The sequence below is a fragment of the Vulpes lagopus genome, chromosome 8 (assembly GCF_018345385.1).
Source record: "Vulpes lagopus strain Blue_001 chromosome 8, ASM1834538v1, whole genome shotgun sequence".
NCBI lineage: Eukaryota > Metazoa > Chordata > Mammalia > Carnivora > Canidae > Vulpes > Vulpes lagopus.
The window spans coordinates 6492849-6516459 of record NC_054831.1 but is presented as its reverse complement, the minus strand read 5'-3'; the positions used below and the strand labels follow the sequence as shown (position 1 = coordinate 6516459).

General features: G+C 44.8%; 1 protein-coding gene across 7 annotated transcripts in view; it reads left to right on the top strand.

Moving 5' to 3' along the window:
* The window catches only part of DGKD (diacylglycerol kinase delta), a 111025-nt gene that overhangs the window by 33875 nt on the left and 53539 nt on the right, over nucleotides 1–23611 (top strand). Inside the window, exon 1 of one of the 7 annotated variants that reach the window (XM_041768365.1) lies at nucleotides 9925–10129. The exons of 5 other annotated variants lie outside the window; for them this stretch is intronic. Coding sequence is in view for 1 of the 2 variants with exons in the window: in XM_041768364.1 (XP_041624298.1) it covers nucleotides 19933–19959 (27 nt within the window). In the remaining variant the exon portion in view is untranslated. Of the gene's footprint in view, nucleotides 1–9924; nucleotides 10130–19754; nucleotides 19960–23611 lie in introns of those variants that run through there. One more of the 7 variants, XM_041768364.1, reaches the window with a different exon arrangement.

Sequence of the window (23611 nt, the reverse complement as noted above, 5' to 3'; positions counted from 1 at the left end):
GAAATTGACCAGTGTTTTTTTGATGGGATTGGATTATGTTTAATCTATACTTACTTTAGATACTCTTGTACTTGGGTATAAATCTAAAATGTTACTTGTTTTCTCTTTGTCTTTTTATATTTTTTTGCACACATTTCTTCCTTTCTTAAATGGATTCCTTATTTCAGTTTCCCTTTTCTAGTAGCTTGTTTCATATACATTATTTTAGTGGATGTTCTACAGATTATAAAATATATCCTTGATTTATTAAATTGTAATATGGTTAGTACTTTTTTTAGAGCTTCCCTGATAATGCAGGGATCTCAGAGTGTTTGTACTCTCTATACTCTTCATTGCTACTGAAATTATAATAGAAATTACAGTTAATTTGTGGTAGTTATAAAAACAAACCTCTATGCTCTCTTCTTGCCTTTCTGTTTATTGTTTATTTAATCTTAACAAATATTTGAAACCTCATAGGTCATTATTATATAGTCTGTGGTCATTTAGGCTTATAATGGTTATTTGCCCTTTCTGTTGCTCTTCATTTCTTTTTGTATTTCTGTGATCCATTTAGGGTAATAATATTCCTTCTGTCTGGGAAAACTCCCTTCAGTATTTCTTTTGTAGGGGTTCCTATTTTTGCTTGAAAATATTTTATTTCACTTTTTTTTTTTTTAAGATTTTTATTTATTTATTCATGAGAGACACACACAGAGAGATAGGCAGAGACACAGGCAGAGGGAGAAGCAGGCTCCATGCAGGGAGCCTGATGTGGGACTCGATCCTGGGTCTCCAGGATCACGCCCTGGGCTGAAGGCGGTGCCAAACCGCTGAGCCACTGGGGCTGCCCTGTTTCACTTTTTGAAGGATAGTTTTGCTTGTTCTACAATTCCAGCTTGGCAGGGATTTTCTTCAGCAATCTAAAAATGTTCTTGTAGGGACACCTGGCTGGCTCAGTCAGGGCAGCATGTGACTCTTGATCTTGGGGTTGTAAGTTCAAGCCCCACTTGGATAGAGGGCTTACATTGAAAAAAAAAAAGTCATTGTATTTTAGCTTCCATTACTTCTTTTATTTATTTATTTTTTTTTTCCATTACTTCTTTTAGAAGTAATATATCAGTCTTACTGTTGCTCTTTGGAGGGTAATATACCTTTCTTCCTATTGTCTACTACTTTTAAGATTTTTGTTATGTTTTATTATGATTTTTCCAGGCATGTTTCTTTGTATTTATCTTTCTTAGCATTCGTAGCACTTCTGAAATCTGTGGATTTACATTCCTTCTCTTGTCAGTTTGGGCAAACTCTTGGTTATTATTTATTAAAGTATTGCTTCTATCCATTTTTTTCCCCTTTATTCTGGGGCTTGTATGTTAGGTCTTTTCACTGTCTTCCATATGTTTCTTATATTCTTTTTTTTTCTAAGATTTTATTTATTCATGAGAGAGAGAGAGAGAGAGAGAGAGAGAGAGAGAGAGAGAGGCAGAGACACAGGCAGAGGGAGAAGCGGGAGACTCAGGAGAAGCAGGCTCCATGCATGGAGCCTAATGTAGGATTTGATCCGGGGTCTCCAGGATCACACCCTGGGCCGAAGGCAGCGCCAGACCACTCAGCCACCAGTCTACCCTGTTTCTTACATTCTTTAAAAAAATATTTTCTATTCTTTTCACTCTGGATGCTTTATTATCATTATTATCTTCTGATGCTCTTCAGGCTTGTCTGTTATTAAATCTATTGAGTTTTCACTTTCAGTTACTTTATTCTTTCAGCTTGAGAATTTTCATTTGATTTTTACAAAAAGGTTTCTAGTTACCTGCCAAAGTCCCTATATTAAGCATATTTATTTTAAAGTCTTTGAAAACTCAAATATCTGGTTCTTTTATGGGTCTTTTCTATTGTCTAGTTTTTCTCTTGGCTTTTGTTCCTTTAGTCTTTTTTCCTGGTATGTCTGTTAATTTTGGTCGACAGGCATTGTTGGAAAAATTGTCAAGATAATTTTATGCTGAGATGATGATGTCTTCTGCTGGCATTTACTTTTGCTTCTGGTAGGTAGGCAGAGTAGCAGCAGATTGTCTTAAATCCAGTTTGTGATAGAGCTAATTTGAATATGGGCTTTACTTTTTCCATTGGCTGGTCTCTTTATTCTCTCTGCCCCCCCCCCCCCCCCCCCCTTTTAAAGTCAAGTTAGTTAACATATAGTGTGTCTTTAGGTTCAGGGTAGAGTTTAGTGGATCAGTTGCGTATAACACCCAGTGCTTATAACCTCAAGTGCCTTCCAAGCTTCCCCCCTTCCCCCTAACCCTTAGTTTGTTTCCTATAGTTAAGAGTCTCTTATGGTTTGCCTCTCCCTCTATTTTTATCTTACTTTATTTTTCCTTCCCTTCCTCTGTTTATCTGTTTTGTTTCTTAAATTCTGCATATGAATGAAATCATATGGTATTTGTCTTAGTGTAATACACTCTAGTTCCATTCATGTCATTGCAAATGGCAAGATTTCATTCCTTTTGATTGCTGTCCTGCTTTCATGGCTACTCCTTTAAGACTCTCAGCTGTAAATTGAGGTATTCGTTCTCTTCTGTTGGGCTCTGAATTTGTGTTTTCCCCACCAGTCCTATGGTACTGCCAAAGCCTCTCAGCCTCTTCCACTTAATGGATGAATTGGCAATTGTTGCTAGTTTAATTTTTTCTGTATCTTGTCACTCAATGATATCGGACATTAAGATCACTTTTTATAAAATGTGAGAAATGTTAGATACCATTTACCATTTACTTGAAGGATAATCTTTTTACTAAAGGGAATAAAGTTTGGTCTGTGTCACAATTTATGAAATTTGTTGTTTAGATCTTATGATCCTTTTTTTAATTTACTTAATCTTCCAGAGACTGATGAGGAATTACTGTGTTTCAGGACAATTATATTTGTCATTTTATTCCTATATTTGCAACACTTTTCACCACCATTTTTGAAGCTCTTTTAAACACATAAATGTTAGTATCCTCGTTACGGAGTAATTATTTGTCAACAAGGTTACATCTTTTTTAGCTGAACAGACTTTACCCCTAACTGTACTCTGATACTAATATTGCTATGTTTCCTTGTTCAGAATTGGTTGATAATGCATACTTCTGTCTTCCACCCTCACTTTTATCTTCAGTTTTTTTATAGCTCTTTTAGATTTCATTCTTATAAGCAATATATTGTTAGAAGTTTTTTTAACCTCACCCTGAAACCCTTTGTAATAGTGAACTTGAGACATTTTCTGCTTGTCAGGATTTTTATACATCGGACTACTGCATTTAGCGGCTGACCATGTTGTGCTTGCTTGCTTTCTTCTTCTTCTTTTTTTTTTTTTAAGATTTTTATTTATTTGTTCATGAGAGATACACAGAGAGAGAGGCAGAGACACAGGCAGAGGGAGAAGCAGGCTCCATGCAGGGAGCCCGACGTGGGACTCGATCCTGGGATTCCAGGATCACACCCTGGGCCAAAGGCGGCACTAAAACGCTGGGCCACCAGAGCTGCCCTCTTTCATGTTCTTTTTAGTTTGTTTTTATCCTGGCTATTTCTTGTTTGATAGAGTGGTATTTTAAAAATACTTTGTTTAATATGGTCATTTTCTGCTTCAGGGAAAGATTTTCCATATTCTTTTGGGTTTCCAAATGTTTTAGTTAACTTGGATATTCCCCCCCTGCCTGAGATATTCATCTTTGAGTTCTGTAATGATTTTAGTTGTCTTCCAGTCCTTTGCTGGCTTCTTCCATGAGCTTCCTGTAGCAACTTGGAACTATAGAGCGTGCCAGGCCCCACAGGGCCATCAGAGTTTAGTGCTTTTACTGACTTATTTCTGCAAGTCATTGTTTTCATCATCTTCAGTTTTTGTCCTGTTTTAATAAAGATGTGATGAAATTTCATCACCTCCTTTAGTGTCATAATGCAGCAAAAACAAGTTGAAGCAGTGGGGCACAGCACACCTCTGTTCTCATGCTTCCACCCAATCCGTGCCTTACAGTCCCTCCTTTAAGTCCATTCGGTTTTATTTGTTCCAGTGGTAGTGTATGCTGCGTGAGAGCAAGGGTTTTTGTTTGTTCTGTTCACTGCTTTACCCAAGAGCACAGAGTATTTGTTCAGAAGTGACTTGATTGCCGCTAATTCCAGGATGACTGGGGTCCTGTTCCCCTCACTGATCTCACTCAGTAGAGTGCTTCCAGTGGGCTGCACTCTGGGGAGCCATGCAGGTCCTCCCTCATGCAGTGTGCAGCCCCTTGGGTGCAGTGGGGCTGGGCATTCCCAGAAACAGCAGGCCAGGGAGGAACTGGCTCAGGGCTGCAGTGGGAGGCAGGTGTCAGGGATGAGAGGCTTGGAGGCCTGAGGCCGAGAGGGAGCCGTGGCCAACAAGTGTGAGTGTCCGAGGGTAGGAGTGGTTTCTGCCCAATGGGGCAGAGTGTGTGAGGGTGGTGACATGGGCAGAGGTCAGAGGTAAAATGCTTTTCAGGCTGTGTGGAGTTTGAACTTTTTTGCCATTGGGTACTGGGAAGCCATTAAGATTTTGAAAGCTGGGCAGCCCCAGTGGCGCAGTGGTTTGGCGCCGCCTGCAGCCAGGGGTGTGATCCTGGAGACCTGGGATCGAGTCCCATGTCGGGCTCCCTGCATGGGGCCTGCTTCTCCCTCTGCCTGTCTCTCTCTCTCCTTCTCTCTCTCTGTGTCTCTATGAATAAAATAAATAAAATATTAAAAAAAAAAGATTTTGAAAGCTGAGGGTTGATAACAGGTTTTGTTACAGATCTGGCTGCTGCCAAAGACTAGATCTTCCAGGAGGAGGTGGCCAGAATGGATGTGAGGAGGTCAGGCGGGTGGCCTTTGCTGTGATCTGGTGGGAGGTATGGAGCCACAGTGGAGAGAAAGGGCTAAATGGAGAGCAGAGCTGCAGGCGCTTTGGTTAAACACTCACTGCTCTTTACCAGTGCCGTCCCTTGTTTTACATGATTTGGGAATTCAGTAGGGTGGTGAGCAAAAATGGGGTTTTGAGCAGTCGGTAATCACTGCTTCCCAGAAAGCCGCTCTGCACAAGGCCCCACAGTCACCTCACATGTGCAGGGCCAAACCCAAGTGGCTCTGGACACCCTCCCCTTACCAGGGCACATCACTGGCCCCTCCAGTTCTAGAAATTTCACCTGAGAGATTGACTTCATGGTTGCTAATGTCAGAGGCACTGTCCCTTTTGAGGGAAGCAGAATCAGCTGAATTGAATTTAGTGAAAATTTTCTAAAATATGTAGGACAAAGGGACTCATCATGGCAGGTGGACACAGGTGCTGCTGCTGGATAGCGGGAAGCAGGACGAGGGCCACCTGCAGGCAGGTGTGGGGTGAGTACTGGCCGGGGGCCTCGGATGGCAAAGAGCCCGGAGCATGGGGGATTGCGAGGCATTTGTGCCTATGTTGCCTGGGAGAGGACGGTGCCTCTCTGGAAGTTTCACTGCCTGGAGCCCTTCACCCCTGTCAGGGATGTCACCTCCTATCACAGTGTCCTGTGCTCATGGCCCTCGGGCTTTTGCCTGAGCCCCCTTCCTCCAACTCCTCGGGTTGTGCTGGCGCTGGGTGGTACGTTGGCCCTGGGAGCAGCAGCTGGCTCTGATTTTGTCGAGGCACACATCTAGTTCCCCGGGCTGGTGGGTGGGTGCTCACAACACCCTCCCTCACTGGGGCTCTGGGTCTCCCCTGAACACCCAGAGGGCAGGGATTGGGGCAGTTCTCAGCAGGGATCCAGAAAGCACATACTGTGGGGGAGCAGGAGCCCGAGGGAAGGATGGTGCTTTATGAGTTACACTGCTTGTGTGTTAGGGACTCATGCTGTAACATTTTCAGTTACTTTTTTACTTCATTTATGGGGAACATTTAGTGGTATTTCCATGCTTTAGTTTTCCCAGAGGAAGCAAGGGACTATGTCTTTGAATAGCCAGGATTTATGTTTCCTCAAGTGTTAGGGCCTAGAGTAGGACTAGGTTATATTCCTTTCTTTATTGTTGACCATACCCACCATGGGTCCTTGTTCTGTGCCAGGGCTCCGGGGCAAGGACTGGGAGGCCTGGCCACAAATCCCAGTTTGGCTTCTCACTAGCTGAGTGGCCCTGATCAAGTCACTAAACCACTCAGAGCCTTAGTTTCCTCATCTGAGAAGTGGGGAATAGTAACATTACCTACTTTTGGGTTGCTGTGAGGATTAAATGAGTTAATACAATGTAGGCATGATGTGTTGCTGCTATTAACAGTATGGTTGTAGGCACTCACTGCCTATCTATTCAATGGGTGAATTGAAAATGAAACTAATTTATGATGTCATTTGATACTCAATTAGACATTTCTCTTTTAGTTTGGCTTACTTTTTTTTTTTTTTTTAAGATTTTATTTATTTATCCAGGAGGGACACACACAGAGAGGCAGAGACACAGGCAGAGACAGAAGCAGGCTCCATGCAGGGAGCCCAATGTGGGACTTGATCCTGGAACTCTGGGATCACGCCCTGAGCTGAAGGCAGATGCTCAACTGCTGAGCCACTCTTGCTTACTTACTTTCTTAAGTGAAATGTTTCATACCTTCTGTGTTTGCTGAATAATAACTTCTAATTAAAATTACTGTGGATTATTCTAGACTTTATTGGACCTAAAGCAGTCTGATGTTTTACCTTTATCCCTGGGGTCCTGGCAGCAACTGCTTTTGAGCTGGACCTTGAAGAGGAAAGACGAGTTTGACTGGAATATACCTGAAATATAAAACCATTAAAAAAGAGTCACATTCTGCCCATTTCTAAATGTGGTATAAATCACTGAGTGCCACCTCTGTTCTTACCTCTTATGGTCCAGGGGACCTGGTGCTCCCCAGCTGTCCCAGCCTCTTGCCTCACCACAGACCTGCTCCTGCCAACCTGCTCTTTGTAGGGACCAAATGCCCAGTGTGCAGGTCACCCTGGTCTTGGTGGGGCTCCTCAGTCTGAAGGCCTTCTTCCTAAGCTCGCTCTGTAGCCCCTGTCCATTCTTCAGGTAGGGTGAGAACTCTCTCTTTTATAGAGTCTTTCTTGGTCAGAGGGAACACGCTGACATCTCCTTCAGGGCGGTGGCTCCCAAACTTGGCTGTGCCCGAGGACACTTTGGGGGAAACAAAAAAAAGTTTCTGGCACCATCCCCAGAGATTCTGATTTGAAAATTGGGTGAGGTTTTAGAGCTTTCCCTGATTTTGAGGGGCCGCCTCATTTGGGACCCACACTTGTGATGCCAGATGAGCACAGGCTCCTTGGTAATCTGCATTGGTCATACCTTCTTGGGTCTTGACTTGAGGCCAGGGGTTCTCTTTGAGGCTTGCTGTCCTCAGTGCAGGATATACACCTGGCTGTGCCAGCAACTGTGAGCCAGGAAGTAGGTTTCATTGCTCCTTTCTGTTCAGAGAGGATATTTTTGAAGTCCTACAGAACAAACATTCATCATTGTAGACGATTCTGTGGGCCAGGCCCCTTCCTCTTGTCCTTACCCTCATACAAATGCTCTGAGTGCTGGGCCGAGGAGCTTCCCAGAAGCTGTGTCTCTGGATTCGGGTGAGCAGCTTTGGGTTGGGCCGGCTTCTTTCTGTTTGTGTGTGTGTCCATGTGTAAGTGTGTCTGGGTGTGTGTGTCATCCCTGTGTGTCTCTGTGGTGTGTGTGTGTGTGTGTTTCCAGCAAGTTTGACAGTTTGAAAACTTCTTGTTTACCTCTGAGGAATACAGGAATAATTTGGCAACAGCACCGTTTTACCTTGGCAGTCTGATTTCTGAAATCAAATAGAAACCAGTTGGAAAAAGATGCATGTTTTGGAAAGACTCATTTTTCCTTCTTTCAACCACTCAGTGTGGTGGCACAGTCTCCACTGGGTGCCTGAGGGCAGACGGAGGTGGACAACCATGCTGCCTGCGTTCAGGGACTTCTCAGAGCCTGTTAGACATGAGAAGAAGAGAGTATAGTGCCGTGTGACAAGTATTGCAGAGGAGGGTGCAGAACACAGTGGGTGCTTGGGGACAGAAGCATCTGTGTGTGCCTGGGGTCTGGACGTGGCCACGGAGAAGGGGCGTGTGCATGGGCTCTGGAGTGGGGTCCAGGAGGGTCCCAGGATTGGAACCCTGTGCAGGGCAGCTTATCCATTTATTTTGTAGAGTGTGTACATGGTAATAATGATTTTGGAGGAGATTTCAGTTCGGGGTGGAAAGTTCACAGCAGCTCAGCAGCTGCTTTCTTCGGGGCCCTTTCAATCACATGTCAGAGGCATATGTTACATTTCACACATTTTTCACACAGCAATATGTGTGTAATTTTATATTTTCATCGTAAACACTTGCACAGCATGAGTCTCTAACTGATCACCTTTATTGGTGGGATTTTTTGTAGATGTGGCATAGTTGATCACTTAATCTGTATTTCCTCACTCATATATGTGTTTAGGGGGCTGCTTCTGCGGAATGCCATATTGAAGTCTCACACAACTGTCCCAAAGTAGGATGTGGCACCTCTGCTTAGTTGTGTGTCCATACCATGTAGCTTACTGGGGTAGGGATTGATGTAGTTGGCTTTTCCTCCTAGCATCATCCTAATGATTGCCCTGAAGTGATCGTGTCAGAATAGCCATCCCATACAAAACAAGGAGTGATTTGTTGTGTCTGTATTTATAACTTCCTTTTCCCCAAGGAATACTGTTGAAGTATTTAATGGTATCCAGAGGTTTTACGAGGTCTGTTATAAAGGTGGCTTTGTTAGCTGTCATGACTCTGTTTTTTCATCTGTGAAATAGGTCACTGGGTTGGCAGAAAAGTGCCCCCTGAAGGTTTCCTGGTTTTTACCTGCACACGACTCGTCAGTGAGAGTAGAAAGATGGTAAGAGTTCAACTTGCCACACTTAGCAGTTATTCCGAGGTACAGGAGTTTCATAGGATTTCAGATGAGGTCCAGAGAGTGTAGAAAGATAGCATCTGGAGCTGAAGAGAAGATATCGGGAGAGTTACTTTCCTTAGAGCTAGCGGCCAAAACTACTAAAAATAGGAGAAAAACTTTGGTTTTCCTTAACCTTTTACTTTTCCTGTTTTTAGTAATTATTGCCCAATAACGCTAAATAAAAAGGAAGCTATGTAATGATTTTAAGTAATATTTTTAGTTGTTTTAAATGTCCTCTGTCATTCACGCTTGTTGAATGAATGAAAGCTCCTTAGTGGAACTGCATAGGGTGGAGCCCTGGACCTGTCTTTCTCAGCTGTTTCCAGCAGACGTCAGCCTGTGGGGTGGTCAGTGCTGCTCCTTTGGTGAGGAACCATGACCTTTATCCAGATTTCAACATCAGTTTTCCTTCTCAGCTTGTTTGGAACTCAGATATTTCCTGGGCAAAACCCCTGCGCCGGTCACTTTGGCTTAGGGAAAGGAAAAGCTATATATATAATTGGCAGATTTCCTTCATGGAAACTCTTCCCAGTTTCTGTGACTGCAGGCCTGGAGCTGGGGTGGGGAAAGTTGTCCTCATGGGCTGAGGGTGTCCCATGAGTCCTCTGAAGCTAGAAGACCTGCCAGACGGGAAGCCCTACATATTTAGGATAGCAGCTCCTGCTGCCTGGGCTCACTGCCATGAGCAAGCCCACCGTGGTTCCTGTTGAAAGGCAGGGCTCCAGGAGAACTGACCTCACGTCCTGGCTGTGCCAGCTGTCAGCTGGGGGATCTCCACATCTTAACACCTGTGGCTTCATCCTCCCATTGGCAGAATAGGGGCACCACTACCTCACTCACGGTGGTGTGGGCAATCGCTCAGCACATAGTAGGTGCTTAGTGGATTAAAGGCTATGATCGTTAAAACACCCTTTGGACAGGGCGAGCAGGACTAGGTGAGCAGCTGCAGGAGGAAGTGAATCCAGTGAATTCTCTGCTTCATAATCCACTCTGTGTTCTCAGTTTCAAGAAGTAGGAAGAAGCAGGCGTTGAGCCAAATTGGTAGTGTGTGTTTGCTAAGTGTGGGGTTTTGCTGAAGGCAGCACCTGCCTCTGTGTCCTGAGAGCCAGGTACTCCACACGAGGGCTTAGGATTCCGTAGGATTCTGTTCTTTCAGTTCCAAGCAGGCGGAGGGAGGAGGCACTGTCTTCTGGCAGCCTTCTGGTGAGTGCTGGGGCCAGTGCTGGGTGTCTGTTACATGTATTTAGGATTCAGGGTGGGGAAGGACTCTCGCTTGTCTGGGCTGTGCGTGTTGTTGAGTAGAGGCTGCTTGTGAAATCTAAGCCATTTTTACAGTACGTGTGTGTGTGTGAAATGTTAATACTTCTAATTGTTTTTATTTACAAATGATAGAAGAAACAAAAACCAAAATGGACAGTTTAAAGACTATAGTTTAACTTTTATAAAGTAAAGAGTTCTCTGGGAAAAGAAACAGTGGAGAAGGTATGTGGATATTATTGAGTTTTTTCTTAGGGTGTCTAGGAAATTAACTTTAGTCCTCCTTTACCCAGTGTTCTTTGGTCATTGTGCCAGGGATATGATAGAGCCAAGTCCTGTCTTGTTTCTTTCCTTGAAAGTTAGGAAAATGGTAATCATTCTTTAGGAGATCATGTTTAAAAAACCCCACTTTCCTGTCCCGGACTTACTTAGTATTTCAAAGTAGGTAGAGGAGTGAGTAGGAGCTTTTTATTTCCTTGAAACAACTTGTTATCAAATTAAGATAATTCCCTGTTCTGTGGCAGGGAGGTTGCTGTTTATTGACTCAATAATCTCTCCCCTTCCACAGCTGAAGCACCTGCTTTGAAATGTAAACTCAGAAATGAAACATGTGATTCCCGGCCCCTCCCCCCTTTAAGTCAGGAGGAGGACGGTAGGAGCTGCTGTACCAGTTCTGTACAGGATGTTTAACTAAACCTCCAGACCTCAGCCTGGTGTTGAGGTGCTCACATAAGGCTCACATAAGTCTCCTGCACAGCACCGGCCTCCGTCCTTGCTGGCTTTTTTTTTTTTTTTTCCTCCTTAAAGTAGGCCCTGTGGCCTAAGTGGGGTTGGAACTGACGACTCAGATCTAGTCTCAGGCTGCACTGACTGAGCCCGCTCGGCGCCCCCTGCTGGACCTTCGTCGGAAAAGCTGGTCCGGTTCAGGGGCCCTCTTCCTCACTGCTGCCTCATGTTTGCTGGCTGCAAAAGTCCAAAGATAGTGGGTCAGACTAATTGCACATTTGGAGAATAGTGAGCAGTGGGGTTGGTCCCCACCCTGTCTTTGGTGGGGCCAGAGGGACGCTGACCTTGATGCAGGAGCCTTGGCATCTGTCCTGCCCCGGACACGGAGGACCAGGACCGCGTCCATGACTAGGAGGCAGGGGCCCAGGCCTAGCTGGCCCTCCAGGCACTGCCCGCTCTGGATGGCTGTCTTCTGAGGAATGAACATTTCGGTTTGCTTTATGCAGCCAGTATCGAATCGCACCAAGGGATAGGTTGGGGATTTGTTGTTTCCAAAGCTGTGAGTGCTGCTTTGTACGGGGCACTGCCAGTTCACACACCCTGTTGTACAGGAGATAATACCGTTAATCATTTTTAGCACCCACTTGACTTGCAGAAATGTCCTGGCTGTGGATGATAAAACTATATGGTCATACCAGCCATTCAGAGAAAGGTTCACCCTGTCCTTTAGAGCATATTCCAGTGCACTGAGATAGGTTGATGTTATTTTTATAACTCATTTGAGGTAGAATTGCTGTACAATGAACTGCACTGTTTAATAAAGTGTACAGCTTGTTGAATTGTCACTCCCTCACCCCCCCTCCTGCTGAAACTGTCACCAGACAGGGTGACAAACATTTCCATCCTCTGAAAGTTTCCTCGTGAGCCGTCCTTTCTCTGCACCCTCCCTGTCTTTAAGATTATTTTGCTTTCTTTTCTTAGAATTCTGTATAAATTGAATAATTCATTGTAAATCGAATAATAATTCAATATAAATTGAAAGTGTATCCCCCTTATTATGGCATCTTTGGCTCAATATAATGATTTTGAAACTTTCCCTTTTTGGGCATATTGACAGTTTATTCTTTTACCCCAATTTGCTGATCCATTTACCTGTTGTTCATTTGAGCCATTTCCAGTTTTGAGTTATTACAAATAAAGCTACCATGAACATTTTTAAAAAATATTTTATTTATTCGTGGGAGACACAGGTGGGGGGGAGGCAGAGACACAGGCAGAGGGTGAAGCAGGCCCCATGCAGGGAGCCTGACGTGGGACTTGATCCTGGGTCTCCAGGATCACACCCTGGGCTGAAGGCGGTGCTAAACCCCTGAGCCACTGGGGCTGCCCTACCATGAACATTTGTATACAAGTCTTTGTGTGGACATATGTTTTTGTTTCCCTTGGTAAATACCTAGTAGAATTGCTGGGTCATACACTAGGTATATGTTTAACTTTTTTTTTTTTTTTTTTAAGATTTTATTTATTCATGGGAGACACACAGAGATACAGAGACACAGGCAGAGGGAGAAGCAGGCCCCATGCCGGGAGCCTGACGTGGGACTCAATCCCGGAACTCCAGGATCATGCCCTGGGCTGAAGGCAGGAGCTCAACCACTGAGCCACCCAGGGATTCCCCCTACGCTTAACTTTTTAAGAAACTGCTCAACTCTTTTCCAAGGTGCTTGGGATTTTACGTGGCCACCTGCAGTGCAGGGAGGTCCAGTTTGTTCGGCAGCCACCAGCACGTGGTGTCGTCAGTCTTTTATTTTATGTTTCCTGATAGATGCGTAGTGGTATCTTATTGTGTCTTAATTTCCATTTTCCTGATGACAATTAATGTCAGCATCTTTTCATGTGCCTGTTGGCCGTTTTGTCTGTCTTTGTGAAGTGTGTAGTAGAATCATTTGTCTATTTTTGTGTTGAATCGGTTGTCTTGTTAGTGAGTTGTAAGAGTTCTTTGTATATTTTGAATATAAATCTTTGTGTGACATGTGTTATGAATGTTTTTTCCAATCTGTGGCTTGCCTTTTTTATGTGGACATCTTTAGAAGGACAATGTCATTCTTTTTGGTGAAATTGAATTCATCAGTTTTTTTATGGTTCATGCTGCGTGTTTTCCAATCCAAGAAACCTTTTTCTGCCTCCGTATCACAAAGGTTTTTTTCTAGAAGTTAGGATTGTGACTAGTGTAGTTAATTTTGTGCATAACGTGAGGTAGGAGTTGATGCTCATTTTTTCCTTATGGATGCTCAGTTTTTTCAGTAGCATTGTTGAAGAGATGTTTCTTTTCTCATTGAATCACCTTGACATCTTTGCCGTAAATCAATTGACCATATGTTTGTGAATCTCTTTTCCAGACTTCCTGTCCTGTTCCATTGATCTGTATGTCTAACCTTACCCAAATACCACAATTTCTTGATTGTTATAACTTTGCAGTAGGTGTTGAAATCAGACAGGGCAAGTCCTGTAACTTTTGTTCTTAAAATTGCTTTGGTTCTTTCTAAGTCCTTTCCATTTTCGTGTAAATTTTAAAAATAGTCCATTTCTACAAAATAAGCTTGCTAGAATTTTTTTTTCTTAAGATTTTATTTTTAAGTAATCTCTATACCCAGCGTGGGGCTTGAACTCACAACCCTGAGATCAGGGTGCTTCAGCCTGCTGGACTCTTGATTGAAATTGCATCAAATCTAGATCTCTGGGTGGCTTAGTGGTTTAGTGCCTGCCTTTGGCCCAGGGCGCGATCCTGGAGTCCCGGGATCGAGTCCCACGTCGGGCTCCCAGCACAGAGCCTGCTTCTCCTTCCTCCTGTGTCTCTGCCTCTCTCTCTCTCTCTCTCTATCATAAATAAATAAATAAATAAATAAATAAATCTTAAAAAAAAGAAATTGCATCAAATCTATATCAATTTGGGGAGAATCGGTATCTTAATGACATTGAATTTTCTCATGAACATATTTATATATTTAGGTATTCCCATGAACTCCGTATTTATTTAGGTCTTTAATTTCTCTTGGAACAGTTTTGTGGTTTTTCAGGGTAGATATTTTTAATGTCTTTTGTTAGATTCATTCCTATGTAGTGTATTTTTTTTGTTCCTATTAAATGAAATTTAAAAATATGTTTCATAGTTTATTGCAGATATATAAGAATATAATGGATTTTGTGACCTTGGAAAACAACTTATTAATTCTAGTAGCTGGTTTGTAGATTCTTCAGAAATATCTATATCAACAGTTGTATCATCTACAAATAGGGACCACTGTATTTCTATCTTGCCCAGATGCCTTGTATTTTTTTTTTTTCTTGCCTTGTTGAAAAAGTTAGGACTGCTGGTATAATGTTGAATAGAAGTAGTGAATGCAGGAGTATTTTCATTTCTTCTAATCTTAGTAGGAAACAATTCAGCTTTTTATTATTGGGTATGATGTTAGCTGTAGGCTTTTTGTAGGTACCCTTTTTCAGTTTGAGGATTTTCTTATTTGCTGAGAATGTTTATTGTGAATGAGTGTTGAATGCTATCAGATGTTTTTCTGCTTCTACTGAAGTGATCATATGTTTGCTTTCCCCTTACTTTTCTTTTTTTAAAAAATATTTTATTTATTTATTTATGAGAGACACACAGAGGCAGAGACACAGGCAGAGGGAGAAGCAGGCTCCACGCAGGGAGCCCGACATGGGACTCCATCCCGGGTCCCCAGGATCAGGCCCCGGGCTGAAGGCGGCACTCAACCGCTGAGCCACCAGGGCTGCCCTCCCCTTAATTTTCTTAAAAGGGCAAATGAAATTGATTTTTGAATGGGTAAACCAACCTTGTATTCCTGAGACAAATCTTGAATCCTCATGATGTATTATCCTTTTTATTTATTGTTAAATTCAACTTGCTCTTATTTTGTTAGTGATTTTTGCATCTATATCTATGAATAATATTGGTTTGTAATTTTCTCTTTTACCTTTGTCAGGTTTTGATACTTAGGTTAAGCTGGCTTTATAAAACATATAAACTAGCATCATAACATAAGGGGGGGATATCATTGTTACCCCCTCTGTTTTTTGATAAAGTTTATTATTTCTTTCTTAAATTCTTGCTAGAATTTCCCAGTAACACTTGGTGTGGGGTTTTCTTTTGGGGAAGGGTTTTGGTAATATCTTTTGACATTTTTTTATCACAGATTAAATTTTTTTTTTCTAAGTAGGCTTCGCACCCAGCTTAAAGCCCAGTGCGGGGCTTGAATTCACAACCCTGAGATCAAGATCTGAGCTGAGATCAAGAGTTGGATGCCCAACTGAGGCACTCCCATAAATTAAAATTTTTAATGTATATAATTCTGTTTCTTATGTCAGCAGTAACATTATATTCCCTTTCTTTCCCCCTCTAATTTGTTTGTTGGAGGGAGAGGTGTAAACTTTAAGAGAAAAGGGATGTCCTGGGGATTATTGACTCACTCTATTCCAGTGCCCCAGAGCCATGCCTGGCACAAAGTAGGCATTCTATAAATATCTGTTGGGTTAGCTGGTTTGTTGTTGCTGTATTTCTATCACTTGGCATCCCTGGGAAGCTTTCCTGTCTTTTCCATCCGCGTGGGACTGTGTCAGAGCTGTGCCATGACAAAGGGAGATGGGTCCTGAGTCAGGCCAGCTGGCCTCAGCCAACCCACATGCCATGCTGTCTCATGGTGGCTGTTCAAATACCCAGTGATGCCTCCACAGCCCTGGTAGACAGACCCTCTGAATCAGGACTTGCCAAGGGGAAAAAAATATTTTCAACCTTTTTCTGTTTTGGTTTTTTAAAATGTTAAATCTTGTGGTCGGAATGACTTCTTTTCAGTTTTGAAATATACTTGAAATACCAGAGGAATACAGGAAGCATGGTCAGAGGAGAGGGATAAATTGTTTAAAGTTAGGAAGAGGGGGTTATACATGGGGCAAGATTATCCCTAACGGCAATTGACGTTGTGTGTGATTTACCTGCCTTACTGGGAATGTGGTCTGAGATGTCCTTTCCTGGATTACTTATACATGACTGCTGCGGACCAAGTACATTAGTCACTTGGAGAGTTAGAAAGGACAGTGTGATTTGGACCGGGCCTCTCTGAGAGGACATGACTCTGTTCAGGTCCCTGGCATCTAGAGGGGTCTAGTGCCCCCTCCCTCCTTTGCATCTCAGAGGCTGGTTCTTTGTACCTTCAGCAGCTGCAGAGGTTGGGCATGGGAGCTGAGAACAACAGCTGTGCCCCTGCTGGCACTCAGCAGCTCCCCCAGACCACGTGGGTCAGTTACCCCATCCTTCCAGGAGGGAGCTCCACAGGTCACATCATGCTCTGGATGTGACCATTGGCCAACTGTCTTGTGGCCCTCACTCTGCCTCCTACAAGCAGTGTGGCCCTGAGGAGTCATCTGTGCTCTCGGGGTATTTGTTTCCTAGCGTGTGAAACAGGGTTGGGACGCGTGGTCGTCCAGTCATGGGTGTGCGCGTGAGTCTGTGACTTCAGCTTCCGGCTGAACCTCAGCAGGGCCGCATGAAGAGCAAGGGCTCCTATCCAGCATCTTTGTCTCCTTCTTCTCCAGTTTTGCATCATGACCAGCAGATTTGAAACCTTCACTTTGTGGTGTTGGTGACACGTCTGAAGCTGTTTTCCTCAGAGTTCGTCCTGGAGAAGAGGAGATGGCTGCCCCTTGCATCTTGTGTGTGGATTGCCCGGGAGGGGAGGGACGTGAGGGACAGGGTAAGGGGTGGCCAGGATCCACACCTCCGATTCTGCCCCTGCTGGCCTTGTGCTTTGCCGATTTGAGCACGTCCTCACACAGGTTGCCACGCGGCCTCAGCATGGGTCTCTTCCCAGACAGCGAGGTTCCCGGACTGAATCACAGGAAAGTGGGGGAACATGGGACTCCTCAGTGTGTAGGGTAAACCACCTGGAAATGTTCTCCGTGAGGTGGGGATAGGGTACATCAGGGGAGTTAAGCTCAAGGATATATCACTGTGTTCCACAGTCAGAAGGGTTTTCAGCCTAAATTGCTCAGTGAGTGACCTTCATGTAGATGGGATGTGTTCAGTTCTGTGAGTATTTATTGAGCATGTACTACCTGCCAGGTACTCAAGGGTTCCTCAGGGAGCAGGATGGAGACCCCTCCTTTGTGGATCCAGAGGCAGAGAGAAGGGACAAGGTGCAAATTCCGTCTTTTTTTTTTTTTTGCAACAAATTGCATTTAACCCCTCCACACCAAATTCTTTTTATGCTCCTCCTGAGACACATGTGAGCAATTTATATATCTGAGGTTAGCAGCAGACTTCTATAGCAGACCAGATATTATAGGCTTTGTGAGCTATAGGGTCTCTCTGGCCATATGTAGCAGTCGGAGACTATATGTAAATAAACAGGAATGACCGTGTTCCCGTAAAACTTTCTTTAAAAAGAACAGGTGGTGCACTGTAGTTTGCCTGGCCCTGGCTTGTGTCCTCAGATTTGATTTTCAGTGTTATTATTTCAGCCATACTGTGACTATATTAAATTAGGCTCCCTTGGTGTTGCTGTCCATTTGAGTTGAGAATTTTCAGTTTTAATTAATGAGAAATCATGTTATTTAAACTGGAGGAGAAAGAGGATTCCATTTCTGTGCCTTGGTCTGTGATGATGAGGGTGGTGTCTCAGGTTAGGTTTGGGGGTATTGAAGAGGAAGCACAGCTAACAGTGGTTTAAATACGGTAGAGGTTTGTTTCTCTCCCTAGAAAAGACCAGGGGCCAGCAGTCTGGGGCCAGTGTGGAGCCCGACAGTCACCAGAGACCCAGCTTCCACTCTGAGGGTCCTTTTGTGTGGCCAGATGCCTGCTGCAGGAGCCGCAGAAGGGGCTTGGGCCAGGACTGGGGCGGCCCCCACCTTTTCATCTCTTCAGAGAGCTTTCCTGGGAGCTCCCCTAGTGCTGTTCCCGCAGGGAAGGTGGGAAATGTGCTGGTAGCCAGGCTGAGCGGGAGGCTACTAGGAACAGCAGGGCCATTCTGGAATGTAGAAGGACACGAAGCTAATTGCGTAGGCAGTTGATAGTTTTTTTGTCCCAGATATTGAGTTTGTTGGTAAAAAAAAAAGAAAAGAAAAAGGCATAGATGTATTTTAAACACGTTTTACTTTAGAAAGTGTGGAAAATATGGGATCCCTGGGTGGCTCAATGGTTTGGTGCCTGCCTTTGGCCCAGGGCGTGGTCCTGGGATCCCGGGATGAGGTCCCATGTCGGGCTCCCTGCATGGAGCCTGCTTCTCCCTCTCCCTGTGTCTCTGCCTCTCCCTCTGTGTTTCTCATGAAAAAATAAATAAAACTAAGAAATACATTATATTATGGGGCACCTGAGTGACTCAGCCAGTTAAGCATCTGGCTGATTGTTTTTTTTTGGTAAAGATTTTATTTATTCATGAGAGACAGAGAGAGGCAGAGACACAGGCAGAGGGAGAAGCAGGCTCCATGCCGGGAGCCTAATGTAGGACTCAATCCCAGGTCTCCAGGATCATGCCCTGGGTTGAAGGCGGCGCTAAACTGCTGAGCCACCCGGGCTGCCCAGCATCTGACCCTTGATCTCAGCTCAGGTCATAATCTCAGGGTTGTGAGTTCAAACCCTGCGCTGGGCTCCACATTGGACGTGAAGCCTACGTTAAAAAAAAAAAAAATAAAAACAATGCATTATATTATGAACATCTGTGTCCATGAATACATGCTCACCTTGCACGTGTGAAACTTCGCTGTATGGTATTCCACTGTATGTTACAGCATAAGTTTTTGGAGATTTAGGATATTCATAGTGCTTCATTGTTGGAGGCATGCTAGGGTGGTTTGTGTTTTGCCTTCTGTGTATCAGCTTCTTGCTTCCTGCTTGCTGTGGGGGGGCGGGGGGAGGGGATGTGTGGGGTACCACCTCCACACCTGGGGTTCCCTTTGTTTATGACACCCCCCCCCCCGCCCCCGCCGGGGGCTGTCTGCCTCCAGCACCCTACTCAGGGCCACCTGTAGTCTCTAAGTTTTCCACCCATTAAGCACAACATTTCAAAGCTTAATAAAGAGCTGTAGAAATACTATATTGATCAATAACCCCAACATATTTTTGTCGCATTTCAGTTTTAGGTATAATCTTTCCTTTTTGCTTCATCTTGCTTTTTCTTCTTTAAAAAAATCTGTTCTCTGATGGATTAAAAGCGATTTTGGCCTCTGGCCCAGTTGGCTTTGCTCCTACCTGAATGTCCTGTGTTCCTGGGGACTGGTGTCCTCAGGAGGGTTGGAAGCTTGAGTGGGGCGGAGGGTGCTTATACTGTGTGCTGTGGGCCCCTGGGCAGGTGTAAGAATTGTGGTGATGGGGATCCCCTTCTGCCCTCAAAGCTGCCCTGAGACTAGACATGAGCAGAGCTTTAGAGAACAAGTACTCTGCTAGCAGTTCATACCTAGGCTCCTTTGGAGGTCGGGCCACGTGCTGTTGGGTACCTGGGGCGTCTGAACCTGCATTCTGGGGCTGCTTTCGCCCAGGGACCTCCTGGTGCTTATTTGCATGGTGCTATTTTTGTGTTTGGTATGGCGCTCCTTGAGGAAGTCTGTTGTCTACGCACATCCCAGCTGTTTTGAATAGTCTGGGTCTCAGGGGGCTTCAAGGTAGGGATTTGTGTATGGCGAATCCAGCATTTTGGGCAGCATTGGAACAGCAGGATGTGAGTAACAGGAAGTGACAGAAATTACCAAATGCGCCAGATACTTATTCTTGGCCACCTTTCCGAGTCCCTCGGGCTGAGGAACTATAATTAGCACAGTATTTCCAGGTTCCCATTCCTGCCCGGACGCTGTCCCTTTGCTCCTCCTTTGGTCAGTGGCTGAACTTCGAGGCTCTGATTTGTTATTCCAGCGTCTCTGGTCTCCTTCAGTGAGCCACGGGGTCTTGTACGTTGATTTTAAAATTCAGTTTTTGTTTTTGCTGGGCCACTTCCGTACTGACCCATTTGAGCAGTTGGGAAATGTTCTGCAAGCGGGGAGAGCGGCAGGTAAGAGTTTCAGGTATTGGCAGTAAAACTGTGTGAAGCTGTATGGGAAAGCAGTGGAAATGTAAGGATTTAAAATGAAATGAGTGGAAGGAATTGAAGATTACTGTAAGCATCTCCAGAGGGTTGATTTTTGTCTTGTATTTCTTAGAGGTGGAAGGCTGGGATTTTTTTTTTTTTTTTTAAGATTTTATTTTTTCATGAGAGGCAGAGACACAGGTAGAAAGAGAAGCAGGCTCCATGCAGGGAGCCCAATGTGGGACTTGATCCCGGCACTCCAGGATGATGCCCTGAGCTGAAGGGAGACTCTCAACTGTTGAGCCACTCAGGCTTCCCAACAGGCTGGGATTTTTATTTTTTTTAATTTTTTTAAAATTTTTTTAAATTATTTATTTATTTATTTATTTATTTATTTATTTATTTATTTATTTATTTATTTATTTATTATAGTCACACACAGAGAGAGAGAGAGAGAGAGAGAGGCAGAGACACAGGCAGAGGGAGAAGCAGGCTCCATGCACCGGGAGCCCGATGTGGGATTCGATCCCGGGTCTCCAGGATCGCGCCCTGGGCCAAAGGCCCGCGCCAAACCGCTGCGCCACCCAGGGATCCCCAGGCTGGGATTTTTAAAGCCACAGACTTGGTGTTGTGACTTCACCCGCATGCTAGAAACATCTTTGGTTCCCACCTGGTCAAACAGAAAGCCTGCAGGTCAGCTAAACTTCTCTGTGATGAATTTTCATTGTCTGAACTTTGTCACAGGAGAAGTTTCAGCCCAGCATCCCCAAGACAGGCACTGTGGAAGCCTGGAGATAGTCTCACTCCTTATTTGAAGTGTTGTAGACAAGTGATTTTTTTTTCCCAGTGGTGTTGGATAGTACTTCAGGCAGCTGCTGACCAGATGCCCACATGGGCTGCTCGGTGTCCCCTGCTCCCCGCTGTCCGCTGTGACTGTGCCAGCTCGCTGTAGGAGCAGGTGGGGAGCCAACCCTTGGCTCTCATGTCCGGCATCGCCTTGTGTGCTCTGATCTGTGCTGGTCTGTGGACCAGCCAGCACCTTCCTGCCGCCGGCAGCAATATTGGCCTTCCTTGTGCACCTTCAGAATGACCCCGAGGGACAGGCGCTGGTACCTATTTTGGAGATTAAGAAGCTGAGGCCTAGAGACAAGTCATTTGCACCAGTGTCTCTCTCTCTCTGTCGTAACTGCTGTGCTGTCTCTGCCATGCGCTTTACCCTCACTGAGGCTTAGGGAGCTGGCTTGCTCTTGAGCAGTGGGACATGTATCTCTGTGTGCTTTTGATAATCCTCAGAAAGGAAGTTTCTGTGGTTTGATATTAGCTTCCGGTGGCTGCCACCCTAATGTTCACGGAAAGGGGTGTATTGGAAAGGTTTCTTTGTTGATCTCTAGTAGCTTCCCTTTGAGCAGTCCGGTCAGTACCTTGCCCTTCCTCCCTTCAGAAGCCATCAGCCTTATTTTCACACACTCAGCCAGTTCTTTAGCAGGAGCCTACTACAGGATGAGAAATTGGAGAGGCCAATTAGGAATAGCGTGTGACTGCCATGAAATGCCCAGTAGCCTGTGGAGGCGGCTGGGCGTGCAGCAGCCACAAGAGCCCCTGGAGGAGGGCATTCTGTGGCTGAGTGAACGCATGCGTGAACACCACACCACGTTCAGGCTCCCTGGCGGTCCCCCCATTTTACCAGCAGAATCCATTTGCAGACATGGTTTCGGGCTGACCCACTCCCTTCTCTAAGGCTAGACTATAAACTATAAGTACTGTAAACTGTACCTACTGTGTATTTTCATCTGTATACATACAGTAAACTATTAACTATAAATATAGGACATACTGTGTGTGTCTCAAGCTCTGACTTGGGTATGTTAGCATATTTTTGTGCCAAAATGTTTAACATTTAAAAAATTATTAAATATTTCAGGCATTCAAAAAGTAACACAATGGACAACTATGAATCCTTCCCAGCCTGAGAACGAAACAGTGTGGATATACTTGAAGTCATTTGTATTCTGGATCCTACCTACCCCTCTTGCCCTCTCCCCAGAGTCATCCCAGTTCTGAGTTTGTTATTTATCATTTGTGTGTGTGTGTGTGTGTGTGTGCGCGTGCGCATGCACACTTTAATCCTTTCTCTTCTCCCATATGTAGGTATAAGTAGCATATAGTATTTGGCCAGGCTTACAGTTGTAAGTAAATGGTGTCATACTATCAGCTCCCACAACTTGCTCTTTTCACCCAGGGTTGTGTTTTCAAGGTCGATCTGTGTGGATACGTCTGCCTTCAGTTAAATGATTCAAGGTTTAACATGACGGATTCCTGATTCCTGGAATTAAGTCAGGGTTTCTGGGAAGTGGGGCATGAACCTCAGAACTTTTTTTTAAAAAAATTTTTATTTATGTATTCATTAGAGACACCCAGAGAGAGGCAGAGACACAGGTAGAGGGAGAAGCTGGCTCCCGGAGGAAGCCTGATGCAGGATTCGATCCCAGGACCCAGAGATCACGACCTGAGATGAAGGCAGATGTTCAACCACTGAGCCACCCAGGCATCCCACGAGCCTGAGAACTTTTTACAAATACTGCCCTTGTCAAAGGATCACAGTGCTTAGTTGTTAGTTGGTGGCTTACATAGTGGTCCAGTGTCCAGAGTGTCCCACTCTTGGCTTGGATTTCCCAGCTTTGGCCATTATAAACAGCATTACCATTCTTAGACTCGCCTTCCTGGGCACAGGGGCATGAGTTTCTCTGGACTGTGTTTCTAAGGGTAGAATTGTCAGGTATGAACATTTTCAGCGTGATGAAATATTGTTTCATTGCTCTCTAAAACTGCAAGGCCTGGTCACAGCCTTCTTCATCTCAGAATGGCAGCTCCATCTCCAGCTGTTCAAGGGGGTAGTTGTTGGCTCCTCTTTGTTCCATACCCCATCAGGTCTGTCCAGAAACCCTGTTACCTTCAGGACACCCGAGGGCACGGCCGCTCCCCTTCCCTTCTCTCTCAATAGGATTGCTGAGCACCCTCCCCAAAGGGTCCTGACTTCTGCCCTGCCCCTTATGTTCTGTTTTTAGTAAAGCAACCAGAATGTTGCTTTTTAAACTTAAGTCAAATGTTGGCCTTCTGCTCAAAAAGTGCCACAGTGCTTGGTGTAAAGGCCTTAGAGGTGCCTGTGTGATGCTCTGCGTCCTGTTCATCCCCAGCTCCTCTCCCCTGGTTCACTTGGCTCTAGCCACTAGCTGTGGTCCTCCTGCTTCAGGCTGTGGCCCATTCCTTGCCCTTCTAGTCTTTTCCAGTGAGACCTCTGTTGACCCTGACCTTTCTCTGATCTCTCTTTTTTCCATAGACTTGTCACCAGTCACTACTCTCCATAATATGTAGTTTACTTTATGGTAGTATGTAGTATTTATTTCCTGTCTATGTTTGAATGAAAGCTCCATGGGAGCAGGGGTCTTGTCTGTTTGTCCAAGTGAAAGCTGCTTGAATTTATTTCTGAGAAGAAAGGAAGAATTTGGAGCCCAAACATGAGGATTGAGTGTGGGAGAGGTGGTGAAGCTGGCCTGTGGGGGAAGTGTTGGCAGAAGGACATGTCTAAATGTGGGAGCAGGAACCCTAAGAGGCCTGCCTGGTTGGCAGTGGGATCTGT